Raw genomic sequence first — 23,355 nt, 5'->3', positions numbered from 1 at the left:
ATTCTACCTGGATGTAGTTATCAGCACAACTGAGAGAAAAGCAAATTATCTTTGAGCAGAAGTGACCCAGCATGAACTGATGATAATTCCCCATTTCTTTTGAGGGGCTGGGGGAGGTATAGAGGGAAGATTTTTTTTTTTTTTTTTTTTTTATGAACCCAAGTCATGTCAATTACATGGCTTGGTGGGCATTAATTTGAAAGATCAATCTCATGATCAGCTTATGGCTGAGCTAAGTCCATGCTTCTCCTGAAAAGGATGGTCTTGTGCCTCTTTAGAGGCACACCACCGGCAATCTCGTGGCCATGTGGTGAGGCTGAGTTGACTGAAAGCTTCCCCTGCTTGTCCCCTTCCTCTTCCATATGCCTGGTTATAGAGGCATCTCTGCGTGAATGAAACATCTGATGACAGCGGAGTTTCGCAATTGGCTTAAACCAATCTAAACCCATCAGCTTTAGGTTTCAAAAGAAGTCTCATGTTAAATCACTTAATCATAGGCATGGAGTGGCTTGAGTCACTTAGCTTGTGTTTCAGGACATATTTTACTTTGTGATTTCTCCTCTCCCAGGTGAGGACACCTAGAGAACTGAGGAATCTGCCTCTTGCCTTCTAGACTTCCAGTCGGATGACTCCCCCGTGCACAGGGGTGTGGTAATGCAGTGCCTCTGTGCTAAAGATTATAATCCAGCTGGAAATGCTGCAGATTGATGCAGATTTCCTCTGAAATGTTGACAGATGACTGGGTTCTAGCAGACTTCCTACCAGATGAGATAGTTTGTTGGATATATGCTAGCCTGTAGACAACAAATAAGTGTCAGATTGACTGCAGCACAACAGATGGTCATGTGTACGTACCTGATCTGGATAAGATTTGTGCTGCCAAATGATCAGGCCTTATACTCAGAGTGTGGGTCTGATAGAGGGAATGTTGGCATGGCAAGCCTCAGATCAAGGGTAGGAACAGGAAAAGAGGTGGGAGGTGACTTGAATGGAAAGAGGCAGAAAGTGTTCTGTGGCAGAAAGACTGCTTCATAAAGAAGGCTGTAGAAGGAGGAAGCTGGAATATTGTCTTAAATTTCTTTAACCATACTCTGGAGGCTGAACTGAGGAGAGTTTGGTTTGATTCTTGGTTGAATTAAGTTTGTCTTGCTGTCTTTCAGAATGTGAAATTAAGAGTGAATGTGCTTCTGCAATACAGTCTTGATCCACCTCTTAGGGTTATGGCCAGTGTTCAAACATCCCATATGTTTGAAAGCAGAGTTGTCCTGTAGAAGTCTACATGCTTCTACTGCTGTAAATTCCAATTTTGGTCAGGTATAGCGAGGAAATACGCAGCTTCTCCTCAGACTGTACTAAACAGGTTCATTCTTCAAGGATTTTTTGGTCATGTCTAGGGAGTGCAGGGCCAATGTGCAACTTAGTCACCTAAAAACTGGGAGACAGTTTTATTTAGTCACTGTGAAGGTTTCTGGAAAACAGCTAGGTATGCTCTAAATTGCTCATGGGAATTTTTTGGGGGTGGAGGGAAGGAGGGTATTGCATGTTAATTTAGTTGTGCTGTAGTTGCAAGTAACACACAGCAAAACACGAGATAGGAAACTTGGTATCCGTTTCCTACTAGGATGCAGAAGGCTTCCTATGTCTGAAAGACAGATGGCTGTGATCCAGAACTGTTCTATCCTTTAATTATTCCCAGGTTACCAGCCTTTTTCTCTTTCCCCCACCTCCTTGTCTGCGAAACCCTGTGTCCATAAAAACAGGAAAAAACCCCCAAACAATCCAACCACAAAACAAAACCAACAGGAAACCAAAACATGTAGTCTGTTGTGGTAGTATGATTGAGGCATAAGCCATAGCATGGTTATGTGATCAAGAGGCAACAAGCCAGACTAAAGTGGTGAGGCAGGAGGAAAAAAAAATCTCAAATACTAGCTGTGTATAATACAGTGGATTCTGGGAGGATGCTGTAATAGTCAGAGAAGCATGGTAGCTCTGTAATCTCTAATTGGATTGTTCTTATATCCTCTTTTCCTTGACTACAGTTTTTCTATTACTTTAATGGAAAGCCATACCCTGGAAAGGACATACCATTTAAAGACAGAATCACTTGGGCTGGAGATCTTAACAAGAAAGATGCTTCTATCAGTATATCAAACATGCAGTTCCGGGACAACGGCACTTACATTTGCGATGTCAAGAACCCACCTGACATTGTTGTCAAACCAGGAGAAATCCGAGTTAGAGTTGTGGAGAAAGGTATTCACCCTATATGATTTTTTTCCTTTCCTTCCCCCCCGCCCCTTCTGTGTCTATATCACTTTTCTTGGGAGTGGGGGAGTAGCCTGGAGGGAACAACTATCTTTTTAATTGTCTTCTTCCAGGTCCTAATAATCGAACCGATATTCTGTCAACTGTTTAAAAAACTGAATGTCATATCCTTTTCCTCTATACCCACTAATTCCTATGCTTTTAACAAGTATTAGCAAAAGCTGGTGGAAGCCTTGATGAAAACCCATCTTCTCATTTCAAAGTCCTATGAATTTTCTTCTGTATTATGCTTTCGAAGTCCTATGAATTTTCTTCTGTATTATGCTACATCAAGGGTTAGGATGACTTTTGAAATCTGGGGAGCAAGGAGAGAAAGTGGCAGACTCTTCTTTTTGGAGCCCATCCAGTATATATACTGGAAAACAAAAGTAATAATCTGGCCCGAGCACGTACTGACAGGCAGTGAAATGCTACTGTCTTCCATGCAAAGGTGTTTGTGTTGGATGTGCATTCAGTCTCTTTTACTCGGATGTTCGTATAGTATCCATGGTGACCCTTATAAACTGCAAGGGCTGGCTCCTTGCAGTCATTTAAGGCTTCCGGTTAGCATTTGGTAACAATGATCACAGTTCAAGAGCACTCATATTCTATACGTCATTTTGGCTCTTTATTTCCCTTGGCCATCCAAAACATTAGATTGTTCTAGCTAAGCTGGAGGTCAGCCAAAGTGTGACTGTTCCTACAATGAAATGGTTCTTACAGTGATCAGATTTCCAAATTTATATTTAATAAGGACAAGAATAAATGTTGAATTCATAAATGGCAGTGCTGAAACAGCTATTCCATTAGATTTTAATATGTTAGGGATGATACCTACGTGTATGCTCTAATTAGAATGATACTGCTGCTATAACAGGTGTGTACCCCTGCTCATGAGGTCATTCCATGTACTTATGTAGGCAAGGTCTATATCTAACTCTTCTCTTTATATCTAACTCTTCTCTTCACAGAGCAGTTTGAGTTGGATGGGACCTCCAGAGGTCCCGCCATCACTTAGAACTTTCTGTTTCTTGGAAGTTTGAAGTCTATGTAAAATAGGGTCAGTTTATTTTCTTACAATGTATTGATTGTCTCTATGAAGAAGCAGTAAAGCAACTGCTGGTTTGGCAAAGTCAGGCTGTCTTGGCAAAGCCTCTTCAGATTTTAACCCAGGTTAAGCAAATGAAGACTGACTTCAGTACACTAATTCAGCTGGTATTTTTCAACAGACTTGCATGCCGGCTTCCCCATAGGTGGAGCATCTGGACAAGAGAATCTCACTGTTTCTGAAGGGGACCCTGTATTTGGCAATACTTCTCATCGTCAGAAAAATGCTGCAACAATTGTCTTCAAATTCTTAGGAAGACCTTGAAAACAGGTTTTCAAGCAATAGCTGTAATGCTGTCTTGCATTCTGACTTTACCTGAAAGTATTGCTCTTATAATAGGTTGTAACTCATCCTGAACTGAGCTGGAGAAATTTTTTCAATTGGAATAAGTACATGTTGACTCTTGTGCATATTTTTTTTTTACTATGTATACGTTTAATTGTTCTGAATCATGTGTCTGGTATTGTAAACTGTTCAAAGCCACATACATACTTTACACATTTAAATGATCTCATAGATGCTTGGTTAGCTTTAGATTTTGGATTAAACATTTAATAAGTTCCAGGTTGGCTTAACTGTTTAAAATTGCCAAGCCAAGCTAACTCAGCTGATTTTCACTGCAGTATCTACATAGTGTTTGCACAAACAGCTCCATCAGCTATGCTGGAAGAATCCTACTGGCAGGGATGAGAAGCGAGACTGTTCTTTCACTAGTGCTTCTGAATCTGGAAAAGGCTATTGTTCAAAGCCTAAATGACAAAAATCTGTGGGGAATTCCAAGTCCTTACATTAGGCTGCTCCTACTTGTAATAGGAAGCTACTTAACACTGTGTTCAAGACAGCTTGTGTTATCTGGAGGTAGTCCATCTTTGATCTGAACTCTCATGGGGGAAAGAATTAGAATTGTCTTATGAAAATCTTTATACTTAGCAGCAATAGAAAACTTCAGTTTCCTGCCTATTTCATAAAACTGATACTAACACACTTTCAGCGAAAGTGGAAGTTGCTTTGAATTACGGTGATATTTAGTGAAAAGTGTTCTTGAAAGGCTGATTTTTGGCTTATGTTCAGCTATTAACTTAAATGTTAGCTTTCAGAGATGGTGTTTGGTTATGTAGCTGGGAATGTCTGTTACTATGAAGTTACTGGCAGCTCTGCAAGTACTTATGAGGAGTTCATGTAACTGTGGAATGCTGAAAAATACAAGAAAAACATGGCGGGGATGACGTTCTTCAGCTGAACTATGTGGTCGTAAAATTGTGTGAGCTTTTCTGTAGTCTGTTGGACCATGTTCTGAGAGGCAATAAAGCCAGACTCTAATTTCACGTCCAAACGGTTGCATTTTTTTATACAGTCTTAAAAACCGCTGTCAACAGAACATAACTGCTGTCCTTTACTCAAATTCAACCAACGAAAAAACCCCACCTAAGCCAAAGAAATGACAAAACTATCAAAATTTTAATATCACTCTTTCAGCAGACACTCTGCACTATGGTTTTGGATTGCTGCTTACTTTCTTGCTCTGAAAAAGTGTGTGTGTTTTTTTTCTTGGGTACAAGGCAACAGCTGGTCTGCTAACAGAAATGCATGTCTGATTTGATGTTTCTGCAGACAGTTATTCCTGCACTTGGAAAGGTGAAAAAGCACAGAAACTAGGGAACTCGTACTTCTTATATGCCTCAAAATAAATTTGTTTATCTTTGCACGGGGCTCAAACACAATCTCAGTCTTACGTACCTGAAAAGTATTACCATTTGTAGGACTCTCTTCCTTAATAGCAGATGGATCTCTGGGCTGCCAAAAGGTTCTGGAAAGAAGGGATGTCTTCCTCTAAATTGTGGCACTTGTCTTCATTTTTAATTTCTTACTGAGACTCTGAATTACCATGTTGTTATCAATTGGCATCTAACACTGGAGGGCTAGGAAAGCTGCTGATGCAATATTCAGCCAAATGATGGTGTGATCAGTGAAACAGCTAGAGATCAGGTAGCCCTTCTCCTGAAAGTCACTGAACTCAAAACGAACAGTACTAAATGTAAGCCCTGTTTTCTTAGTATGATGCCCCTGCTTCAGGGTACTGTGTTGTGCTGCTCCCTTCTAGATAAGTGTGTCAAAATGGGACTGCAAGCTTGCTGGGAATGCTTTGTATAAGCATGGTTTGTGGTCCTTGCTGGAATGAGTCCAGCAAAGGGCAACTAAGATGGTTAAGGGACTGGACCACCTTTCATATGAGCAGAAGCTGAGAGAGCTGGGGTTGCCTAGCCTGCAAAAGAGAAGAAAGGGGGTTGTCTCACCTGCAAAAGAGAAGAAAGGCTCAGGGGGATCCTCTCACCAGGTATTTATGTACATTGATAGGATCTAAAGAAGACTGAGCCAGTCTCTTCAGTGGTACCTAGTGACAGGACAAGAGACAACAGGCGTAAATTGAAACACAGGAAATTCTCTCTGAACATAAGAAAACACATTTTTACTGTGGTTGGACACTGGAATAGGTTGCCCAAAGAGATTATGGAGTCTCCCATCCTTGGAGATAGTCAAAACCAAACTGGACAGAGTATTGAGCAAACTGTGCTAGCTGACCAAGCTTGAGCAGAGGGGTCGGACTTAGACAATCCGAAGACATCCCTTCCAACCTCAACGATTTTGTGATGATCAGAGGCAGATATCTGAGAAAGATTCTTTTTTTCTATATAAGATGTTTTACCTGTTGGATCTTACACTGATTCACTTGTATTTGGTGCAAGTAGCTAGTGTAACATGGAGTCTTGTAAGAAACCCTCTGGTCTAAGATGTTCCTTGCATTAAACATGATGCGGGGGGAGGGACTTCATTTCTTACTGGGAAAAGCTATAATGGTAGTATGTTGTTCTTTATCTTGTACGTCTTTTGTACTCATTCTCTGATTGGCTTTTATTTCTGGTTGCTCTTTCTTGGCCTACCCTCCCCCAAAATTATATTGGGGAAAATGTCAGTAAAGCGATACTGTGTTCCTATAAGCGTATTTCTAGTATTGTACAATGATCCTGACTTAAGAAGGGAAAGAATGACTCTATAAAAGTGTATAGAGATGTATTTTGATACACCAGAATCATGTATAAACACTCTTAAGAGTGATCATGGGTAGTAACTAGGCTGTCTGCTGCATGCGACCCAGAGAACACCCAGCCTTCAGTGCTCTTAGTTGGTTAGCAATGTGCTACATTCAAATCTGCTTTCAAGTGTGCCTGCCTTTTCCTGTTGACCTCGCTGGGAACTGCCAGATGAATGTAACTTTTTTTTTTCCCTTCAGGTACAAAATGAGACAGGGTTGTCCTCATTGTCACTTGTGTTTCCTGACATGTAAAAATTCTTGGTTCAATATAAACTCTCTTCTGAAGGACGGTGACATTAAGAACACTCTTGGTGTGTGCTCTGTTCATACGTTATTCTGCTGGCTGCCTGCTATCACTACCACTTAGGCTGCATGTTACAATTCCTGGATACTACATTAGTGCCTTCTGCTCTAAACGAATCCAAGGTCAAGAGCATTTGTGGTTTGCACTTCTGTTAATCAGGGAATGCAGAAGAGTTGAATGTTTTCTCCCTTCTCTCCCCAGACAGCCTGCCTGCGTTCCCCATTGCCATGGTGGCAGGGATAGTCATCGGTACGGTTACAGGTCTCTCACCGCTCATCTCTATTGTCGTGTGTCTTGTCATCAGAAAGAACAACTCTAAAAAACGATACTCTGGGTAAGAGATCTCCCTCCTCACCTATGGATGATGTGAGGAACAGCAGCAGGATCAGAGGGAGGGCTTAGAGGGGGGTAGGAGTTGTTTCAGCCAAGTCTTGGCAACCGTGGCTAGAGGTAGAGTATGGCCATGTGGAACACTGGTCATCTGCCTCTAATTATTATCTTTGTACTGTGCTTGAAAAGACCTACTGACCATCAGTTGCACCTGAAAATCACTAAATGTTGGAGCTGATCCCCAGCCACAAGCATATATGCCCTAAGAACATGGAATCCAAGATCCCCTAGCTCTGGTCTGTTCCCCTGCCCTTCCCTCCAGCCCTGCTTCCCCTACCACCCCCAACCCCCCAAAGGAAAAGTGCCACACATGCACTTTTAAGGAAATCTCTGTTGAGATTAAGACTGGATTTTTCAGTTACCAGTGTCTGGCTCCTGAGCCTGGAGTATACTTGCCAAAACCCCATTCATCACCACACTTCAGAGTAAGGAAGGAGTAGCCACTCTGCATCCATTCTCATTCACTGTCTGTTTTTTGTTAACTGTTACCATCCCTGCAAGGTTTTTAGTGTTAGGAGGATAACTCCAAAGTAAAGCACAGATCTTTGAGTGGGCATATGAAAAAGCAACAAGAACTAACAAAGGCAGACTTGAGTCCTGTGGTGATGGAGCTTGGTGCTGGTGGGGGAGGTGCTTCCTTTTTTGTCCTCTCTAATTAGCTGGTACTTTGCTTCTATAAGAAAGAATGAAAATTATGTATGTAGTCTTAGAAACAAACCCCAAACTTATAACTTTCTTCTGTTCTTTCCCCAACAAATATTCCTGCTTCCTGCAGGTTCTTTGGGTTGCCTGTGGGATAAAAGAAAATAATTCCAAAAATAAACTTGTGGGGATTTCTAAATTAAACTTTGCCCTGTCCTTTTCCTAGTTGGAGAGCTTAGAGAAAGTGAGTTGGCTATTGCCCAATGGTAAGGCTAAATACAGCAAAGGAGGCTGTGCGTGCTCAAAATTGTGTGGAAAGCCTGGTTTTCCCATTCTGCATGTGTCCTTCCCCTAAGAACTGAAAAGAAGCCTGCAGTGTCACGCAGCAGCAGTGTGCGTGAGGTGGTCCGCTTGCCTTGCTTCCTGGTAACCTGCTCTCCAGTGTCTTCCTGCTGAAGGACACATACTGGTGCTGAGCCTGGAGCAGTAGTTTATGCACTGTAATTTCTTGTAGCAGATTTAACTACTCTCTTGGGAAAGTAATCTCTGAAGTTTAAATACTGCTTTCACTGACCATGCCAGCTCTGCATGACGTGTAAAGAGAAACCAAGTGTGCTGTGACCCCCTCCAAACTTAAGGACTGTCTTCTACATGATGCTAACCCCGGTGTGTGGTGGTGGTGAGATGCACTTACTCTTAGATAACCATTCTGCCTTGAACTGAGGTGGGCTGGGGCACTGCGCGGCATCTGGAATGCCTGCATGGCCACAGTCTCCTTTCATGCTCTGACTTTGGTGTTCTTTTGTGTTTTTTTTTTTTTTTCTTTCTGCCTTGGTGTGCTGGGATCGGATCCTGCTTACCTTCCTCTCCTTACAGAGATCCTGATATAGACGCCAGATTGGGAATGTAACAGGGCTGGGTCTTCTCTTCCAGTCCCACTAGACACCATGGTAACTAATCAAGTTGGTGGTTGCTGTTAATACCTGTGTGTATGTGTACACATTTCCTCTTCCTTTGCTGACTAACCAGCTAGCTCTCTACTAACATAACTTCTCTGTAATTTGTGCTGGAATCTGTTGGCAAAGGGATGATGCATTTCACTGGGTGCTTGGGTTTCATTGTCTCATGTCTAACTGGGGTGGGATTGCTGCTTATCCCAGATGGTGTCCCTCCATCTCTTCCAACAGTGAACTTGCTAGTGCATTGACTAAGGCACAGGAAATTCAGAGCCCTTTCTGTGTCAAAACAAAAGTAAATTCCCTGTAAGTGTTCCTCTGGCTCAGGCAGTTCGGGTGTTTGAAAACTTGCAGTGATCTAAGTGCATTAGTTGCTTAAACCTGAATTGTGACTTTTAGATAGTGTAGATCTGAGGAATTTTGTCAATAAAGCAAACAATTCATGATTACATCATTTCGGTAACAGAAGGGCTGCTTTGTCTCTGAGACAGTAGAAGCCCCTTGCCGTGATGGCTGGGGGCAGTATTTTTTTTTTCTTACTGTTGCATGTATGAGGAGCTAAGTCTCCTATGGTTAGACTTACCAAAGGATAAAAAATTATTGCCCTGTGAGGAGGTGGTCTGCTTAATGTCACTGTCCTCATTTGTTTGTTTCTGTACTTGCTTTGTACACTGTCTGTCTACAAAGATTGGGGGAAAAGGATGCCCAGTGGTCAGACGGTTGTGGTAGCAAAGTGAACTCCTGTGTCTGCTGTCAAGGAGGTGGCTAGTTTTCTTTCCTGGGTGCTTGGGTACGAGGAGGTAGACCTAGCATTTAGAGACCCATTACTGCATTGCCCAGAAGCTACTAACCTTAAGTTTAAGGGCATTTGCTCATATACTTAGCTCTGTGATATTCATTTCTCTGTCTGTCACAGGCTTGTTTTCTTTTCAGTCCTGCTTTAAGCAGATGAAAGAAGCAAACAGAGAGTAAAAACTGGCAACCTTCTTTTAGGGGTGTTGGTTCTCACCACAAGACAGTTTTCTTGTTTGAAAACCAAGATTTGCCTGATTAGATATTCAAGTAGCTATATCAGGGCACATAGCTTAAATGTCACATGTGACTCTCAAAGTAATTGCTCCAGAGACTAGTGTCTGTTGTGAGTGGGTGGAATTATTTTGGGATCGTAGCCTAACCAAAAGCGAGGGAACTAATGCGGAGTTTGGTAGGAAGTACCTTTCTGGTATGGAGTGCTGGTGGCTCTTGCAAGTGTTTGCTCTAACTGTAGCACTGGTATAACACTTGCCTCAGTGACTATTTAGCTTATAGTTAGAAGATAATTGCTGTTTACCACTGTTAACTGAGTCTGAAGCCTCAGTGAAAAAAACATATGGTTTGAGACAGGTTGGGTTGAATGGGAATATCTAGGGAACAGGGGTTTTGGAGGAGCTGCTGTCCTCTGTTAATGGTTGGTCCTTCATGTTGCTTACCAGTGAGACTGTGGGAGGAAGGATAGAGAAATGTCTGGGGAGAGATGGAGAATTATATGTGTTTATTTCAGAATCCATTGTGTTCATTTTTACTTTGGCATAATCTGCCACATTCATCTTGCCATCACTCGTTTTTTGTTTTTGTTCTTTTTTTTTTTTTTTTTTGTGCCTCTTGAACATTGTCGTGCAAACTCTGCTCTGCCACCTCGTCAGCTGCAGTACATCTGAGAGCTTGATGTCACCGGTTAAGCAGGCTCCGCAGAAGTCGCCCTCCGACACAGAGGGTCTGGTAAACAGCGTGCCCGCCAGATCACACCAGGTAAACTGCTTCCTGCTGCTTCCCGAAGCAGGATCCTCCCAGAGTGTGGGGGAGATGGTATGGAAAAGATAAAAGGCAGGGTGGGACACATGCGTTAGGTGCTGTCTGTTAAGGTGGTGAGGGTGGGGGGTGGTGGTAAAAGTGTCTGCTCAGAACAAGGGATGAGCAGTAAGCTGGGACTGGTGAACTCTTCCATAGAAGGCTTAATGCGATTGAAAGAATAGCATCTTGATATTAGTTGAGATGGAGTTTTATGCCCTTTTTGTACTAATGTATAAAAAAAGATGGTTGTGATCTTGTGTGTTACACAAGTGGTAGTGAAGTGCAAGGATGAGAGCCTGGCAAGGATGAGGAGTGGGCAGTGGGTAGCTGTTTAATGTAGAGACAACATTATCTACTAGATGTGTAATCACCCCATAAAGCTGCCTGATCTGTTCTAGGATTGTAATGGGAAGGAATTTTACTTACTCTCTCATCGCTGTGAAGGTGCATGCTCGGTGGCATGTACTTCTCAAGGAAATGAGCCAGCACAGTGCAAACACTGACCAGTGATGATCAGTTTGAAGGTGACTTGCTACTGAGGGCTCTCCTCTGCTGAGCCACCCAACTTTTGTGGGCTTGAAATTGCCACGCTTTGTCTTGTGCTTGCTGCTGTTGGTGAAGTTCTGCTGACTTTGAAGGAAAAAGGTGGCTCTTATCCAGACTTAACATCCCATGGGAAATTAGTCAGAGGGGAGAGAGACAGGGATTCTATACAACATATGATTACCTGTTAGCAGTGTACAGGATTTCCGTATTTGTAAGCAGTTTCTTACTTCTTGATTTGTGTATTCCCAGCAATTTTCCTGTGGAGGTACGGATCCTGGGTGAGTTTAAGTCCGAAATTGATTTTTTCTTAATTAGCCACCTTTTAGCAAGTGGCTACAGAGTAGTGTGTGGACTGGCGGGTTTCTAAATCAGAGTTAGTACCTGGTTTCTTAATTTCTCCTGACAAAATAATGGAGATGCATGTTAATGTGTTAACACTACAGGAAAAAAATACGGTGCTGACAGTGAGCTGGGTGAAGTCAAAGTCCCTATTCTGTTGGGCTTCACAGTCTGGTTTTGAAATGCATCTTGTTCTTGGCAGGTGCAGTATTTCCAGAGTTTTAGCCCACAGGCCCACAAAGCTACCTACTGACTTCAGAGAACAGTTACTCTCTGAACATAAAGGCAATATACTCAAGTTATAAGATTTAAAAATAGATCAGATTTTGACTGGAGTGGGTCTAGTCGCAGCAGGCTGCCTATAAGGCCTAGATAAAGCTCCTCTCTGAGTTCATGGGAGGGCCTTCTAGAATGGGTGAATGAGACAGCTGATTCCCGCCACCCCCCCCCCCGCAAAAAAGAAAAAAAGGCAAAAAGCTTATGTGTGGGATGTATGTTGCAGTGGCTGTTGGAGTCAACTTCCCTAGGTCAAAAGACAAAGATGTTTTATCTAATTACTGTCATGATACGAAGCAGTACATGCAAGTGCCCTGAGAGCTACATGGAGGACGAGTTTTGCTGTGCTGCACTTACATCTTGAAAGCAAAAATACTTTTATCTTCTCTGTAACGTTTTGATGTGAAACTTGCTGTGTCCTCACCCTTCTGTGTCCGCAGTGTTCTGGGTCTCAATGTACTGGAAGGAACATGTTAGAGTAAATCTAAACTTTGTAAAGATAACTCAGAATCAGTGTGCTTTTGCCCTTCTGTAGTCACTCCAGTCTGCTTATTCCTTGACAGAATCCTCCAGGGTCTTCCCGCAGGGAAGTTCCTAAAGGAAAACCCGAAGTGTGAACACTCCTGACCTCAAAGGAAAAATACGGCAAATGGCTTTAGTTTTGTTTAGTTTTTTAGTTTTTTAATCTCTTTTATCAGGCAAAGAGTGCTTTGTCTGGATTTTCTCTTGGCAAACATTTGTGGCAGCAAGTGGTTCCTCTACCTTCTGTTAAGCATTTGCCCCATCTTTACAGAACAGCAAGTAAACATGTTTACTTTTCTTTGAAAAGATCCACAATAAAATCAGGGTAGATCAGATTTTGAACAGATGGTTTAAATCAGTGAGGAAACTAAATTTCAATTGATTACACTTCTATTTTTAACTTCTACCCACTGTTTTTAAAAAAAGGGTAATATCAACATGCAAATTAAAATATTTGAAATCTAGCATCACATATAAGTAAAACCTGGTATTTCTTGGTAATCAAGAAATTAGTTGTAGTATTCAAGCTTTTGAGCTGTTATGTAGGTGAAATGCTGATACTCAGATTCCTAGCAGTTCCCAGAAGTTGTTGCAGGCTGCTTGCTGATTCAGGCACACTTTTGCGTCTTGGATTGCCTGGCAGTTTTAGACCAATGGTTCACACAGTCAGTGCTGCGGTCAAACAGTAAAGGCCTGTGGACTTCCTTGTAGCCTTTTACTTGGTAGGATGTGTAGGAAGTGACTGAATGCTTCGTGCTTCACTGGTGGAGAAGAACTGTGAATACAAATACACAACCCCTGCCTCTGCAAGTTAAAAACAGTAATAGAGGTGTTCACTCTCAAAGAGCGGCATTTAAATTAAATTTATTAAATGGAGTTTATTCATTTTGTTATTTATGTATCAGTTTAAGAATCAGTGATGAAGTATTTATCCACATCACTTCTCAGCTGAAAGTGCTCTTGAGCCTGCACTTCCTTTGTGTTCTGGGTGCAAGTTTATCAAGTGTGGGCCTTGCTTTCTGGAGTGCCCCAGAGTGCTGAAAGTACGCATATCTGATTCTGTGAATGTTCAGCTGGTTAAATCAACTCTACTTGTTTTCACTGTGTCTTCCTTCTCAGCAGGTATGTTCTGTCCTGTCAAATTTGTATGTGGTGTTTCTTCTCCATGCCATCACTCTGTAGTGACTCGTATTCTTCCATGACTGTTATTTGGATGACTGAGAAAAGCATTTCCAGTGAGGGCAAGAACTGTATGTGTTTCCCACATGGATGTCCTTGTTTAGCTAGTAATCTGGGTTGCAGCAGGCAAACTGGAAGGCAGATGCGTGTTGTCCCGAGATATGCTAACTCCAAGGTGGCTGTCATTTGTCTTTGTGCTTTCCAAGTAGCTGAGTATTCATTTCTGGGCAGGCTGAAGCAGTGATCTTAAAGTGTAACTTCCATAGAATTGCATTTGTGATGTACAGAGCAGTATGGTGTAGAGATCCTAAGCAGGTAGGTCTGTCAGTGTAGAAGCGGAGAGCACTAAAGCTACATTAACTTAAGTGCAGATCTCTGGCTTTGCTCTTTCTGCTTTAAGACATACCTGAACAGGCTATGTTTGAGTTCTGTTCCAGGCTTTGAACTGGACCCCAGGACCCTGGGAAGGAGCAGTTCATGGTGCCAGGAATCTTGATTTAAATTTCAGATAAATTTCCTGGAGCTGGAATCTGTGGTAGTTGCAACATCTTTGAGAATCTAAAAAATTTGAAAATACTGTAGACCACTGTTAGACCATGATGGTCTAACTTTGTAATTCCTTTTTCTTTGCTGTAACTTGCAATTCATGACTCTGCTGACAAACCCTTAGCAAGGTATTGGTACACCTGCTATTCTGTTCTGAATGGAAAAATCGCAAGGCTTAGGAAAATGCTGGGTTTTATATGGCAGTGCTGGTCCATCTTCTGGATCTGAAGAGTCAGGATTAGCTTATTTGGGATTAAGTGAAAGTTCTGAATTGTTTAGACTTTTTTGAAGCTTTTACTTGTGGAAGAAGAGTCTTTACAAAGATTCAGATCACTGGAGGTATCAAATGCAGGGAGAAAAAACGGCCCTGGTGCTGACTGTAATCAGCTAGAAAATCAGTTGGCAGCAAGTCAAATAAATGGAGCATTGTAACAAATCCTTGGTCCTCCTTTTCTCTGTGTTAGCTAATCTACCACTTACTTAGGTGATAGTGAACACATCGAGACAATGATAGCTTGGTTTGGATAGGTGATCATACCAGTCAGTCTCTCCACCACCACCTAACATACTAGTTGCAGCAGAATAACTATATTTAACCTGGCATAAAATTAGAATAGTGATAAGATAACTGATCCTGAGTGAAATCCTGTGGTAGACAATTGACCCGTCGGAATTACTTGAACAAAACTTGAAACGTTATAGTGAGTACTTTATGCAGTTGTAGATTTATTTTTTTTATTTTTTTTTTAACTGATAGGAAATGCTCTCAAGCTGAATTTATCATACCCTTGACCTATGGCCTCAGGCAGATGAGACTTCCAAAATTGCTTACAAATAAACCTTCGGGTCACTTTGCCTTGAAGTTTATATAGACACTGCACTCTAATTGGAATTAGTAATGTAATCCTGATGCAATGTTGGAGACCAGAACAACATGAGAGCCAATAGCAGAAAAAGAAAAAAAAAAAGTGGCTCCAATGAGACTTGAAATCCAGAATTTTCTAAGACATCAGTGTCTCTTTTTTGAGCATTTTCTCAGTCTGTTATTTGTATTCAGCATTTTATATCTGCTCGCAAGTTTTCATCCTTCTGTCCATCTCCTTCCTCTACTCTTTATCACTTGGGAAATACTTTACCGGGAAGGAAGAAAATTTGGATCTCTTCTGAAAGAGAACAAGGTATTTATCAGGTGCGTGCTTTGCCATTGTGTTGGGGGGAAAACAGCTGTGCAGAGAAGTGTACTTATGGTCCTTCAAGGACTTAATTTTCTGTACAGGAGGTCTCTTTTCATCTCTAGCCCCTAATTGCTTTGGAGGATAGATGGAAGGATGTCTGGGTCAGTTCCATAAAGATGTTTCCTAATTTGGCAGGATACCAAAAGTACTGGGGAGAAAGGGGTAGGAGAAATGCCTGTGAAGGCTACTTCTTCCTGGGACATAAGGGAAACAGAAACAGAGTTAAATGGATGAAATGGTTTTGAAGCAAAAACTGCTAAAAAAGCTGCAACCAAACTAAAAGATCTCTCCTTGTAATTTCCCCCACCCACCCCAAAACAGGACAGTCCCTTTCCCTCCTCCACGGGGGGTGTGTGTGGGCGCGTGGTCTCTCTGCTGAGGTCACCTGGTAGGTGGTCACAGCCTTCTGCTCTGTGCTTATGTCAGTTGGGGCATGCAGAATGGGAGCTGCAGGTCAGACGTTTCCATAAAGGTCCCACTGGTCTTGTTGGGTACCTGCTCTTTATAGGATGCAGTCCTGTCCTCAGCCCGTCTCAAATAGCTGCAGTTCGCTTTCCTGTGGGCTGTGTTTTGGAGGACATGGTGTTTTAGGAAGGCGCTGGTGTGTTTGCATGCTTTGCTGAAAGATGATGCTGTAATGTCCTCCACTGCACCCCAGCAAATATAACGAAGGTGTGTGGCCGTGCTTGCTCAGTGTGTCTGTGGAGGTGCTCACTACCTGGGTTGGCTTGGAAGTCAGGTAAGAATTCTGCATTACTGCACCATTTCAGTATTTTCTGGCTCACTGCTGCGTTAAGTCTTGATCCCATCACTTGCTTGGGCAGTGACTAGTGTCATAAGGTGGCTGCAGGTTTGTTCTCTCCCTCGTTTTCCGAGTGGTACAGCTGTGCTGGGATTTACAGGACTTGAGTGGCAGTATGGGAAGTATACTCTGCTGTCTACCGGTAAATCTGTAGTACAGTTCCTCTTGAAAAATATTAAATCTGGCATGCATCTGACTAAGCCATGTATCTTTGCTCCATAGCATGTAAGAATTGCTGCTTTTCAGAACAAAGGATTCTAGATTTTGCTTTTTGTGAGAAGCAAGCAGCTGTAACAGTATTAAAGGGAGGAAATGGTGCTGTTTGGCATGCTTCTGATAGGAGAAAGGTGGCAGACTAGAGCTCATTTGTAGGTGAGGGTTCATTCCACCTGCTTCAAAGTGCCGTTAGCAGTCATAAAAGCTCTGTGGTCTTGCTTTAGCTTTGGTCTTGCTGCAGCCTCTGTGGAAGTGAGGGGCAATATGGCTTATTCTGAAAAATACTGATTGTGCTTTTTTATTCTGTTCCCAGGGCCCAGTCATTTACGCGCAGTTAGATCACTCCGGAGGACAGCACAGCGACAAGATTAACAAGTCAGAGTCTGTGGTTTATGCTGATATTCGGAAGAACTGAGATGAGATCCTAAGCTATCCAAAGGAAAACACACATTCAGACTGGAATTGCTTGAACAAGATTTGACCCAGAGAACTCACATGTGGCCTTTGATGCCTAGGCTAGGACCAATGCATGTGCATACAGAAGGAAAGATATATATGTATTGTGTGTAAATAGTCTATTTAATCGTACAGAAGTGAGACCAATGTTGCATGTTGAAATGCGGTAAGAATTTTGCTTATAAATTGCCAATATTCTTTTTTGTATCTTGTGTGACAACAGAGAAAGTTAAAACTCGCATCACAATTTTAAAATATTTTTATCTTGATTATTAATGGAGAAACTGGAAGATGCCTGAAGATTCTAGATTGACCTGGAGATTCTTTTTTTGCTTATAGGGCCTAATTTCTTTTGTTGAAGTGTTCTTTATGTGTACAGGGTATTCATCTTTCCTCAGTCAGATTCTCAGTACAAGCTGCCTTCTCATATAAACTAGACACTCTCACTCGGTCTTGTAAGCCAAATTGTGACTCCTAGCTATCAGAAATGTATGTCTTAGCAGTGTTAAGTGAAGGAAATGTTTAGACCTACCTGACCTGTGTAACACAGGTCACAGAACTGTTTACTTCTGTATTGAGCCCATCTATTCGAGCTTAGTCCTTTAAGGTACAAGGATAGTGTTGATCTGATGAATTTTGTGAAATGGTAGTTTACCTGTGAAAACTTAAGAGCTAGTGAGTTAAAGGGATAGGAAGCTATAGCTGTAGGGGGTTGCCTCAGATTCTGTTGAACCTTTCAATGAAATGTTTCTTCCTCGAAGCTCTGTCATTTCATATAAGCATGAAAAAGGGCTCCAAGGGATCTGGAAGCTGTAGTACTCCCTCACCTCTCTCCCATGGCTCCATTATACCACTGTCGCTTCCTTGGAGATGCTTTATCTGTTTTTAAAAGCCTGTAGTGGAGGCTGAATGACCTCTGGAGGAAATCTACGACTTCACTCTTTGTTTTTCTGATGTGTTTTTTTGTGTAACCTGTATTTGCACAGAGGATGTGGAGGGCAGTTTATTTCCTTCCTCTCTGCAAGTCCACTACTTGAATATAATTTCCCAGCTTCTTGTTTGTAGATTAAACTCCTCATAGATTGTTAAGGATCTCTGATCATTCTCTTTTGGTGAAGAGGATCTTTCTTTAGCTGACCCATTTGAAATGAGCACCTGAAATCTGGTGCTCAAAACTAGAAGTGGGATTCCAGCTGAGGTCTTCTCAGAGTAGCATATAGTAGAAGGATTTCTGTTTTGTACATCCTAATGTAGTGTTGGCTTTTATAGCAGCAAATAATTTTCAGTTTGGTCTACCATAACCCCTTCTCTCTGATTCTTACCCATTTCCTAGTTCAGTCTATTTCACAGAATCAGTCACAGAATGGTTCAGGTTGGAAGGGACCTCTGGAGATCATCTAGTCCCAAACCCCACCTCCTCAGGCAGGGTCAGCTAGAGCAGGTTGCCCAGCACCGGGCCCAGTTGGGTTTTGAGTATCTCCACAGATGGAAACTCTACAATATCTCTGGGCAACCTGTTCCACTGTTTGATCACTTAAAGTGATCAAACAGTAAAAAAAAAAAAGTGCTTCCTTGTGTTCAGGTGGAATTTCCTTTTTTTAAATTTCTGTCCATTGCCTCTTGTCCTGCCAGTGAGCACTACTGAGACTAGTAGTGCTCTACATTCCCTCCCATTGAGTATTTATACACATTGATAAGATCCTTCCCAAGTCTTCTCTTCTTCAGGCTGAACAGTCCCAGCTCTCTCAGCCTGTCCTCATATGAAAGATGCCCCAGTTCCTTTATCATCTTTGTGGCCCTGCCCTGGACTTGCTGCAATAAGTCCCTATCTTTCTTGTACTGGAGAGCCCAGAACTATACCCAGTATTCCAGGTGTGGCCTCACCAGTGCTGAATAAAGGGAAAGGATCACCTCCCTTGACCTGCTGGCAATACTTTGCCTAATGCAGCCCAGGATACCATTTGCCTTCTTTTTAGCAGGGGCACACTGCTGACTCATGCTCAACCTGGTGTCCACAAGGAGCCCCACAGGGCCTTTTCTGCAAAGCTGCTTTCCAGCCAGGCAGACCCCAGCACGTGCTGGTGCATGGGGTTGTTCCTCCCCAGGTGCAGGACTCTGCACTTCTCCTCCTTGAACTTCATTAAATTCCTCTTAGCCCAATTCTTCAGCCTGTCCAGGTCCCTCTGAATGGCAGCACAACCATCTGGTGTGCTAGCAACTTCTCCTGGTTTTGTACTGTCTGCAGATGTGTCTCTACTGAAATTATGTTACGGCTTTTTCAGACCTCATCTTCGGTTCGTCTGTTGAAAACTTGGTTTGAATTCTCATCCCGTCCTCCAGTGATCTTGCAACACTCTTAGCTTGATATTTGCAGACTTAAGCCTACATTCCACTGTAACATCAAGTAAATGAAAAACAGTTTTAGGCCCATGGCAGACCCTTTCAGAACCACATTAGATAATCCTTTAATTATGACAGTGCAACTTTAATAACTATTTTGTGTACAGTGTTTTTTTCCCCAGCAAAGTTGGGTATGCCAACACTATGTTCTTTCATCAGGATCAGACTTCACTGGTTTCCTGACAACACCTGCCTTTGTTAGAAGCCTTATCAAGATCAGGATGAATCCTGCTGCTGCTGCTTTTCTTATCTACCAGGCTATTACTTCCCAACACTTGTTTTACACTTAGTAAGAAACGAACGCTTTTGACATGGTTGATGGACAAACTTGATTTTGATCTGCCTGTGTTCATGCCTGTGCACCACCATCTTTCTCCCCAGACATTTTAGAGTAAGAGGGAGAAATGTGATGAATGTAGCGATCAAAAATGTGCTGCTATGAGAAGATAGGGCTGTCCTTGGCTCTGAAGTCTGCTACTAATGTTTGTTTCTTTTCCTGCTGGAATATACTGGAGAATCTGAGCACAATCCTGATCTGGTGCTGACTTTAAGAAATATGCTGATCTGGTGCTAACTTCAAGAAACACACTGATCTGGTTGGTGCTGGCTTTAGGAAACACGCTGATCTGGTTGGTGCTAACTAACTTTAGGAAACATCTCCTTCCATTGCTTTTGTTTAGCTACAGGTATGTTCATACTGCCTACATGGAGGAGGCTCGTTGCATGGCTGCTTGGATCCTCTTTGTGAAGGCAGAATGAACTTGTAAGTATTTTTAAAAAATGCTGAACATCTTTTTAGAAAGAAACAAAAGTCCCTTCCCCCAGGAATAGCAGAAATCAGTCTGAATCCCTCTCCAGTGTGAAGGCTGTTGAATTACTTTTTTTTTTTTTTTTGGTCATGGAAGCATGAACAATGTAGCTATTAAAGAACTTGAGGCAATGTGAGACAACACTGGTGAACTTTCTGTCCCTCAGGTTATCTTAGCTTGTTTAATCATACGATAACCTGTGCTGATGAAAGGGACTGATGCTAAGTTGGCTTAGTAAAGTCTCAGGAGACAGAGGACTTCTCTGCTTGCTACCCGTCAAAGCAGTAGATTGAAGTCAGACAAGGGCATCATATCTTGATGTTATGGTGACCAGAAGTTTAACTCTGTTTGCTCTACTGCTATTCTCTTAATTCTCTGATGCTGCTCTTTACAGGTGGAAAGGAACAGCTTGGACTTTGAGGAACACTAATTGTGTTGTCCTTGTCCTGTTGTAGTACTGCTGCTGGCTTTTTTTAGGACCATTTATTTTAAAGAGAAGTGCTGCATGGCAGGCTTGCTGCAGCACAGCTGAGGGGTAGACAGCCTCTCTTGAGGCAGTAGCAAATGACTAAAACTGTTATGTGGGTCATCACTCTTGGATAGTGGAGCTGGGGAAGGTCTGTGTGATGTAAAAGACTTGCAATGAATTCTCTTTTATTCATCATCCAAACAAAACTGGGATCAGTCTGAAATCCATTTCTCAGCTGATGGGAGGAAAAAGGTCTTTTATGGGTAAAAGTGATCTTCTACCCATTGTAGGAGTGCAGTTTTGGACCGCCAGCCTGGGCTCTGGCAGCTAAGCCAGCTGGCACCCCCTAGAGCCAGGGGTATGAATGGCATCATTCATCTTCCCTGTTTTTAACAGACCTGCAAGGTGGAAAAGTTTTGGCTTTTTACTAACAGTGGATATATTCTTCTTTATTTTTGGTTACCAGAAATGAATTTTGAGAAGAGGATTACAAATAATTATAAAGTATCAATCTAAGTAAATTGGTAGCTGTACTCAGTACATCAAATCTCCATTGCCCCTTTTGACTTCAGCAGTTGTTCTGTGAGGGAGATGATCGGCATGTTCATGAAATGGCATTAAGAGCCAGTACAGATGTGTCATTTAAACTGGAGACCCATTGGGTTTTGTTTTCTCTCAAAGTTTTAGTGATATTTCAATTTCTGACTAGAAGAGCTGGAATTAGGTTTTTAACTTTTTTAAACCTGTGAGAACTGTTTAGGTAACCATCTGTCTTGTAACTGCAGTAAATGTGTGTATGCAACTTAGAAGCTGCATTGCCTTAGAGTGGATTCATTGAGGTCAAGTGTGGGCTGTTTGATTTATAGCCAAAACACCTTCACTCTGTATTGAAATCTTGTCTTGGAATTTTACATTATTAATGTATCTCCCTAGGGCCGCAAATACAAAATGTTCTTATTGTATAATAGGTGATGGAAATATTTGCTCTTTAAAACCATCAAAGCTGAGAAGGTGGGTAAGACTTCTGGGCGGTGGCCACGCCCCTGCGGTGCTAGTATTTAGGTAACATGTTTATATGGGAGACTACAAAATCATATTAACTATGCTCAGCAATTATACTCTTCTTGAGGCTTCTCTTTCCCTTCTCTTCACTGCCCTAAAGCTAATAAGCCCTTTCATTTAAAGGTATTTTTGCACTCTAAAATGCAAGTTCAATGCCTTTGGAGATCAGTGTGCTGTGCAACCTTTTCTGTCTCCCTGCAATGCCAGCTGTTTTTATGTGGTAAATGTAATTGGAAACATAGACTGGGTACTTTTCTTTTGTAAACCTCTGTCTTAGAGGTATGCAAGAGAACAAACACCTGTAAAGACAGGTGTATAATCTGTGTGAGGGAGCTAGATATGCATTGCATGGCCTGATTACATGAAGAGCCAGTGTACCAACTGTTAGTGCTTTGCTTTTACAGACTCATCTGGAAACAGTTATCTTGGATATTTTTTCTTGAATGGACTTTCATGTTTTCTATTGTAATCTTGTGAATATTTTAATACACTTTTTTTTTCCCATTACTGGTTTGCTGGACGAGTCTTATCTGGGTAGGGACTGAGATACACCACCTCTCTTTCTGGCAATATTCTTCAGTCACTGCAGTCTCTGTCAGCTCCGTGAACAACACAGCTGGAGAGTTCACCATTTGAACTGATACCCTGTATTACCGCTTCAGCTAGGAGAACTAAGAAATGCAAGTGAAACTGTAGCAGAATGCACATGGGAGAGAAATAGCTCCATGGCAGGACAGCCTCTGAAAAAGGGGAGCTGACAGACTATCAGGTGCATGTCTTGTAAGAATGGAAAATGCTTTACTTAAAGTATCCTGCACAAATACTTCGCAGAGGATAACGTAACGTTATACATAGGGTGAGAAAGGAGGGGACATCAGTGCCACAGCAAGGTGCTGTAGCTGTTATAACTATAGAACGCTTTCCTCTCCACCCTTGTGGTAACTCGGATGGGATTGGGGGGAAGTGGGGGTGGAGAGAGACTTAGTAACAGGACTTTGCAAAACTCCAGTATTTCCAGGCCTTCATTTTCCTGAAAGCTGAATCCTGAAGAAGCTACTCTGTCTCACAGTTATCTTTTCCTCCTGGATATAAATTCCTGAGCTCTGGTACTGACTCCTACCTTTGGTGGAAGAGGTCTCAGAGAACCTGCCAGGGAAGCTCATTGATGCCATGCTCTGAGCACAATTGCTTTGCTCAGAAGCTATTTCACAGTGGCACATTTTTCCTCTTTACAGGAGAGTAAGTAGGGAGAGATGTTGACTTTCAGGAAAGGCTTCAGTGTTTGTTCACAGACATGCCACAGATGGGAGCAGACCACTGCCTCCAAAGCTTTGGAGAACTGACATGTACATGTTTCCTGAGGGCATACCTTCACAGGAAATCTGTATGTACTGAAGGAGGGAGTGGAAAGCGAGTAATAAGTTTTGGCTGTTTATTTTTCACACTCCCAAGAACCAGGTACTTAAATGCACCCATATTCTGCCTCTAGTTGTAAAGGATGACAGAAGCTAAAACACCAGTGGCACATACTAGTTTGCCCTCCTCTTGTTAAAGACGGTGGTGGCTGGGAAACAAATGAAGATATACATAGCTGAAGCTGAAAAGAATATCCTTACACTACTAGGGAAGAGCATCAGGGAATGAAATGCAAATGCTACTGTTGTTGGTTACTGAAAATATGGTAAAACCCCACCCAGGTCTGACCGTGACATGGAAGAAGATTACTTCAGTCTGAGGCTCTGGCTGACTGTCACCAGCACTGTGTCACTCCCGGCACTGTTCAGTAGAGTCAGGTAAGGTGGGGCCCAGTAACTCATTCTAGGCACGATCCACCGTCAGTTTCTTTTAAGAGACAATGTAAGACACACAA

The 23,355-nt window shown here is 42.2% G+C and overlaps 1 protein-coding gene across 4 annotated transcripts in view; it reads left to right on the top strand.

The window, feature by feature from the left end:
* MPZL1 (myelin protein zero like 1) overlaps positions 1 to 21,992 on the top strand; it is a 40,130-nt gene extending 18,138 nt beyond the window's left edge. Inside the window, exons 3-6 of one of the 4 annotated variants that reach the window (XM_076351199.1) lie at positions 2,043 to 2,256; positions 7,012 to 7,144; positions 10,481 to 10,586; positions 16,603 to 21,992. In XM_076351199.1, coding sequence (XP_076207314.1) covers positions 2,043 to 2,256; positions 7,012 to 7,144; positions 10,481 to 10,586; positions 16,603 to 16,704 — 555 coding nt within the window. In that variant the 3' untranslated portion in view covers positions 16,705 to 21,992. The other 3 variants (XM_076351210.1, XM_076351189.1, XM_076351218.1) reach the window with 3 other exon arrangements.
* Positions 21,993 to 23,355: the final 1,363 nt, after the last annotated feature.

The sequence above is a fragment of the Aptenodytes patagonicus genome, chromosome 1, assembly GCF_965638725.1.
Source record: "Aptenodytes patagonicus chromosome 1, bAptPat1.pri.cur, whole genome shotgun sequence".
Taxonomy (NCBI): Eukaryota; Metazoa; Chordata; class Aves; order Sphenisciformes; family Spheniscidae; genus Aptenodytes; species Aptenodytes patagonicus.
Note: the sequence above shows the minus strand (reverse complement) of the source record. Positions and strands in the feature narration are given on the sequence as shown.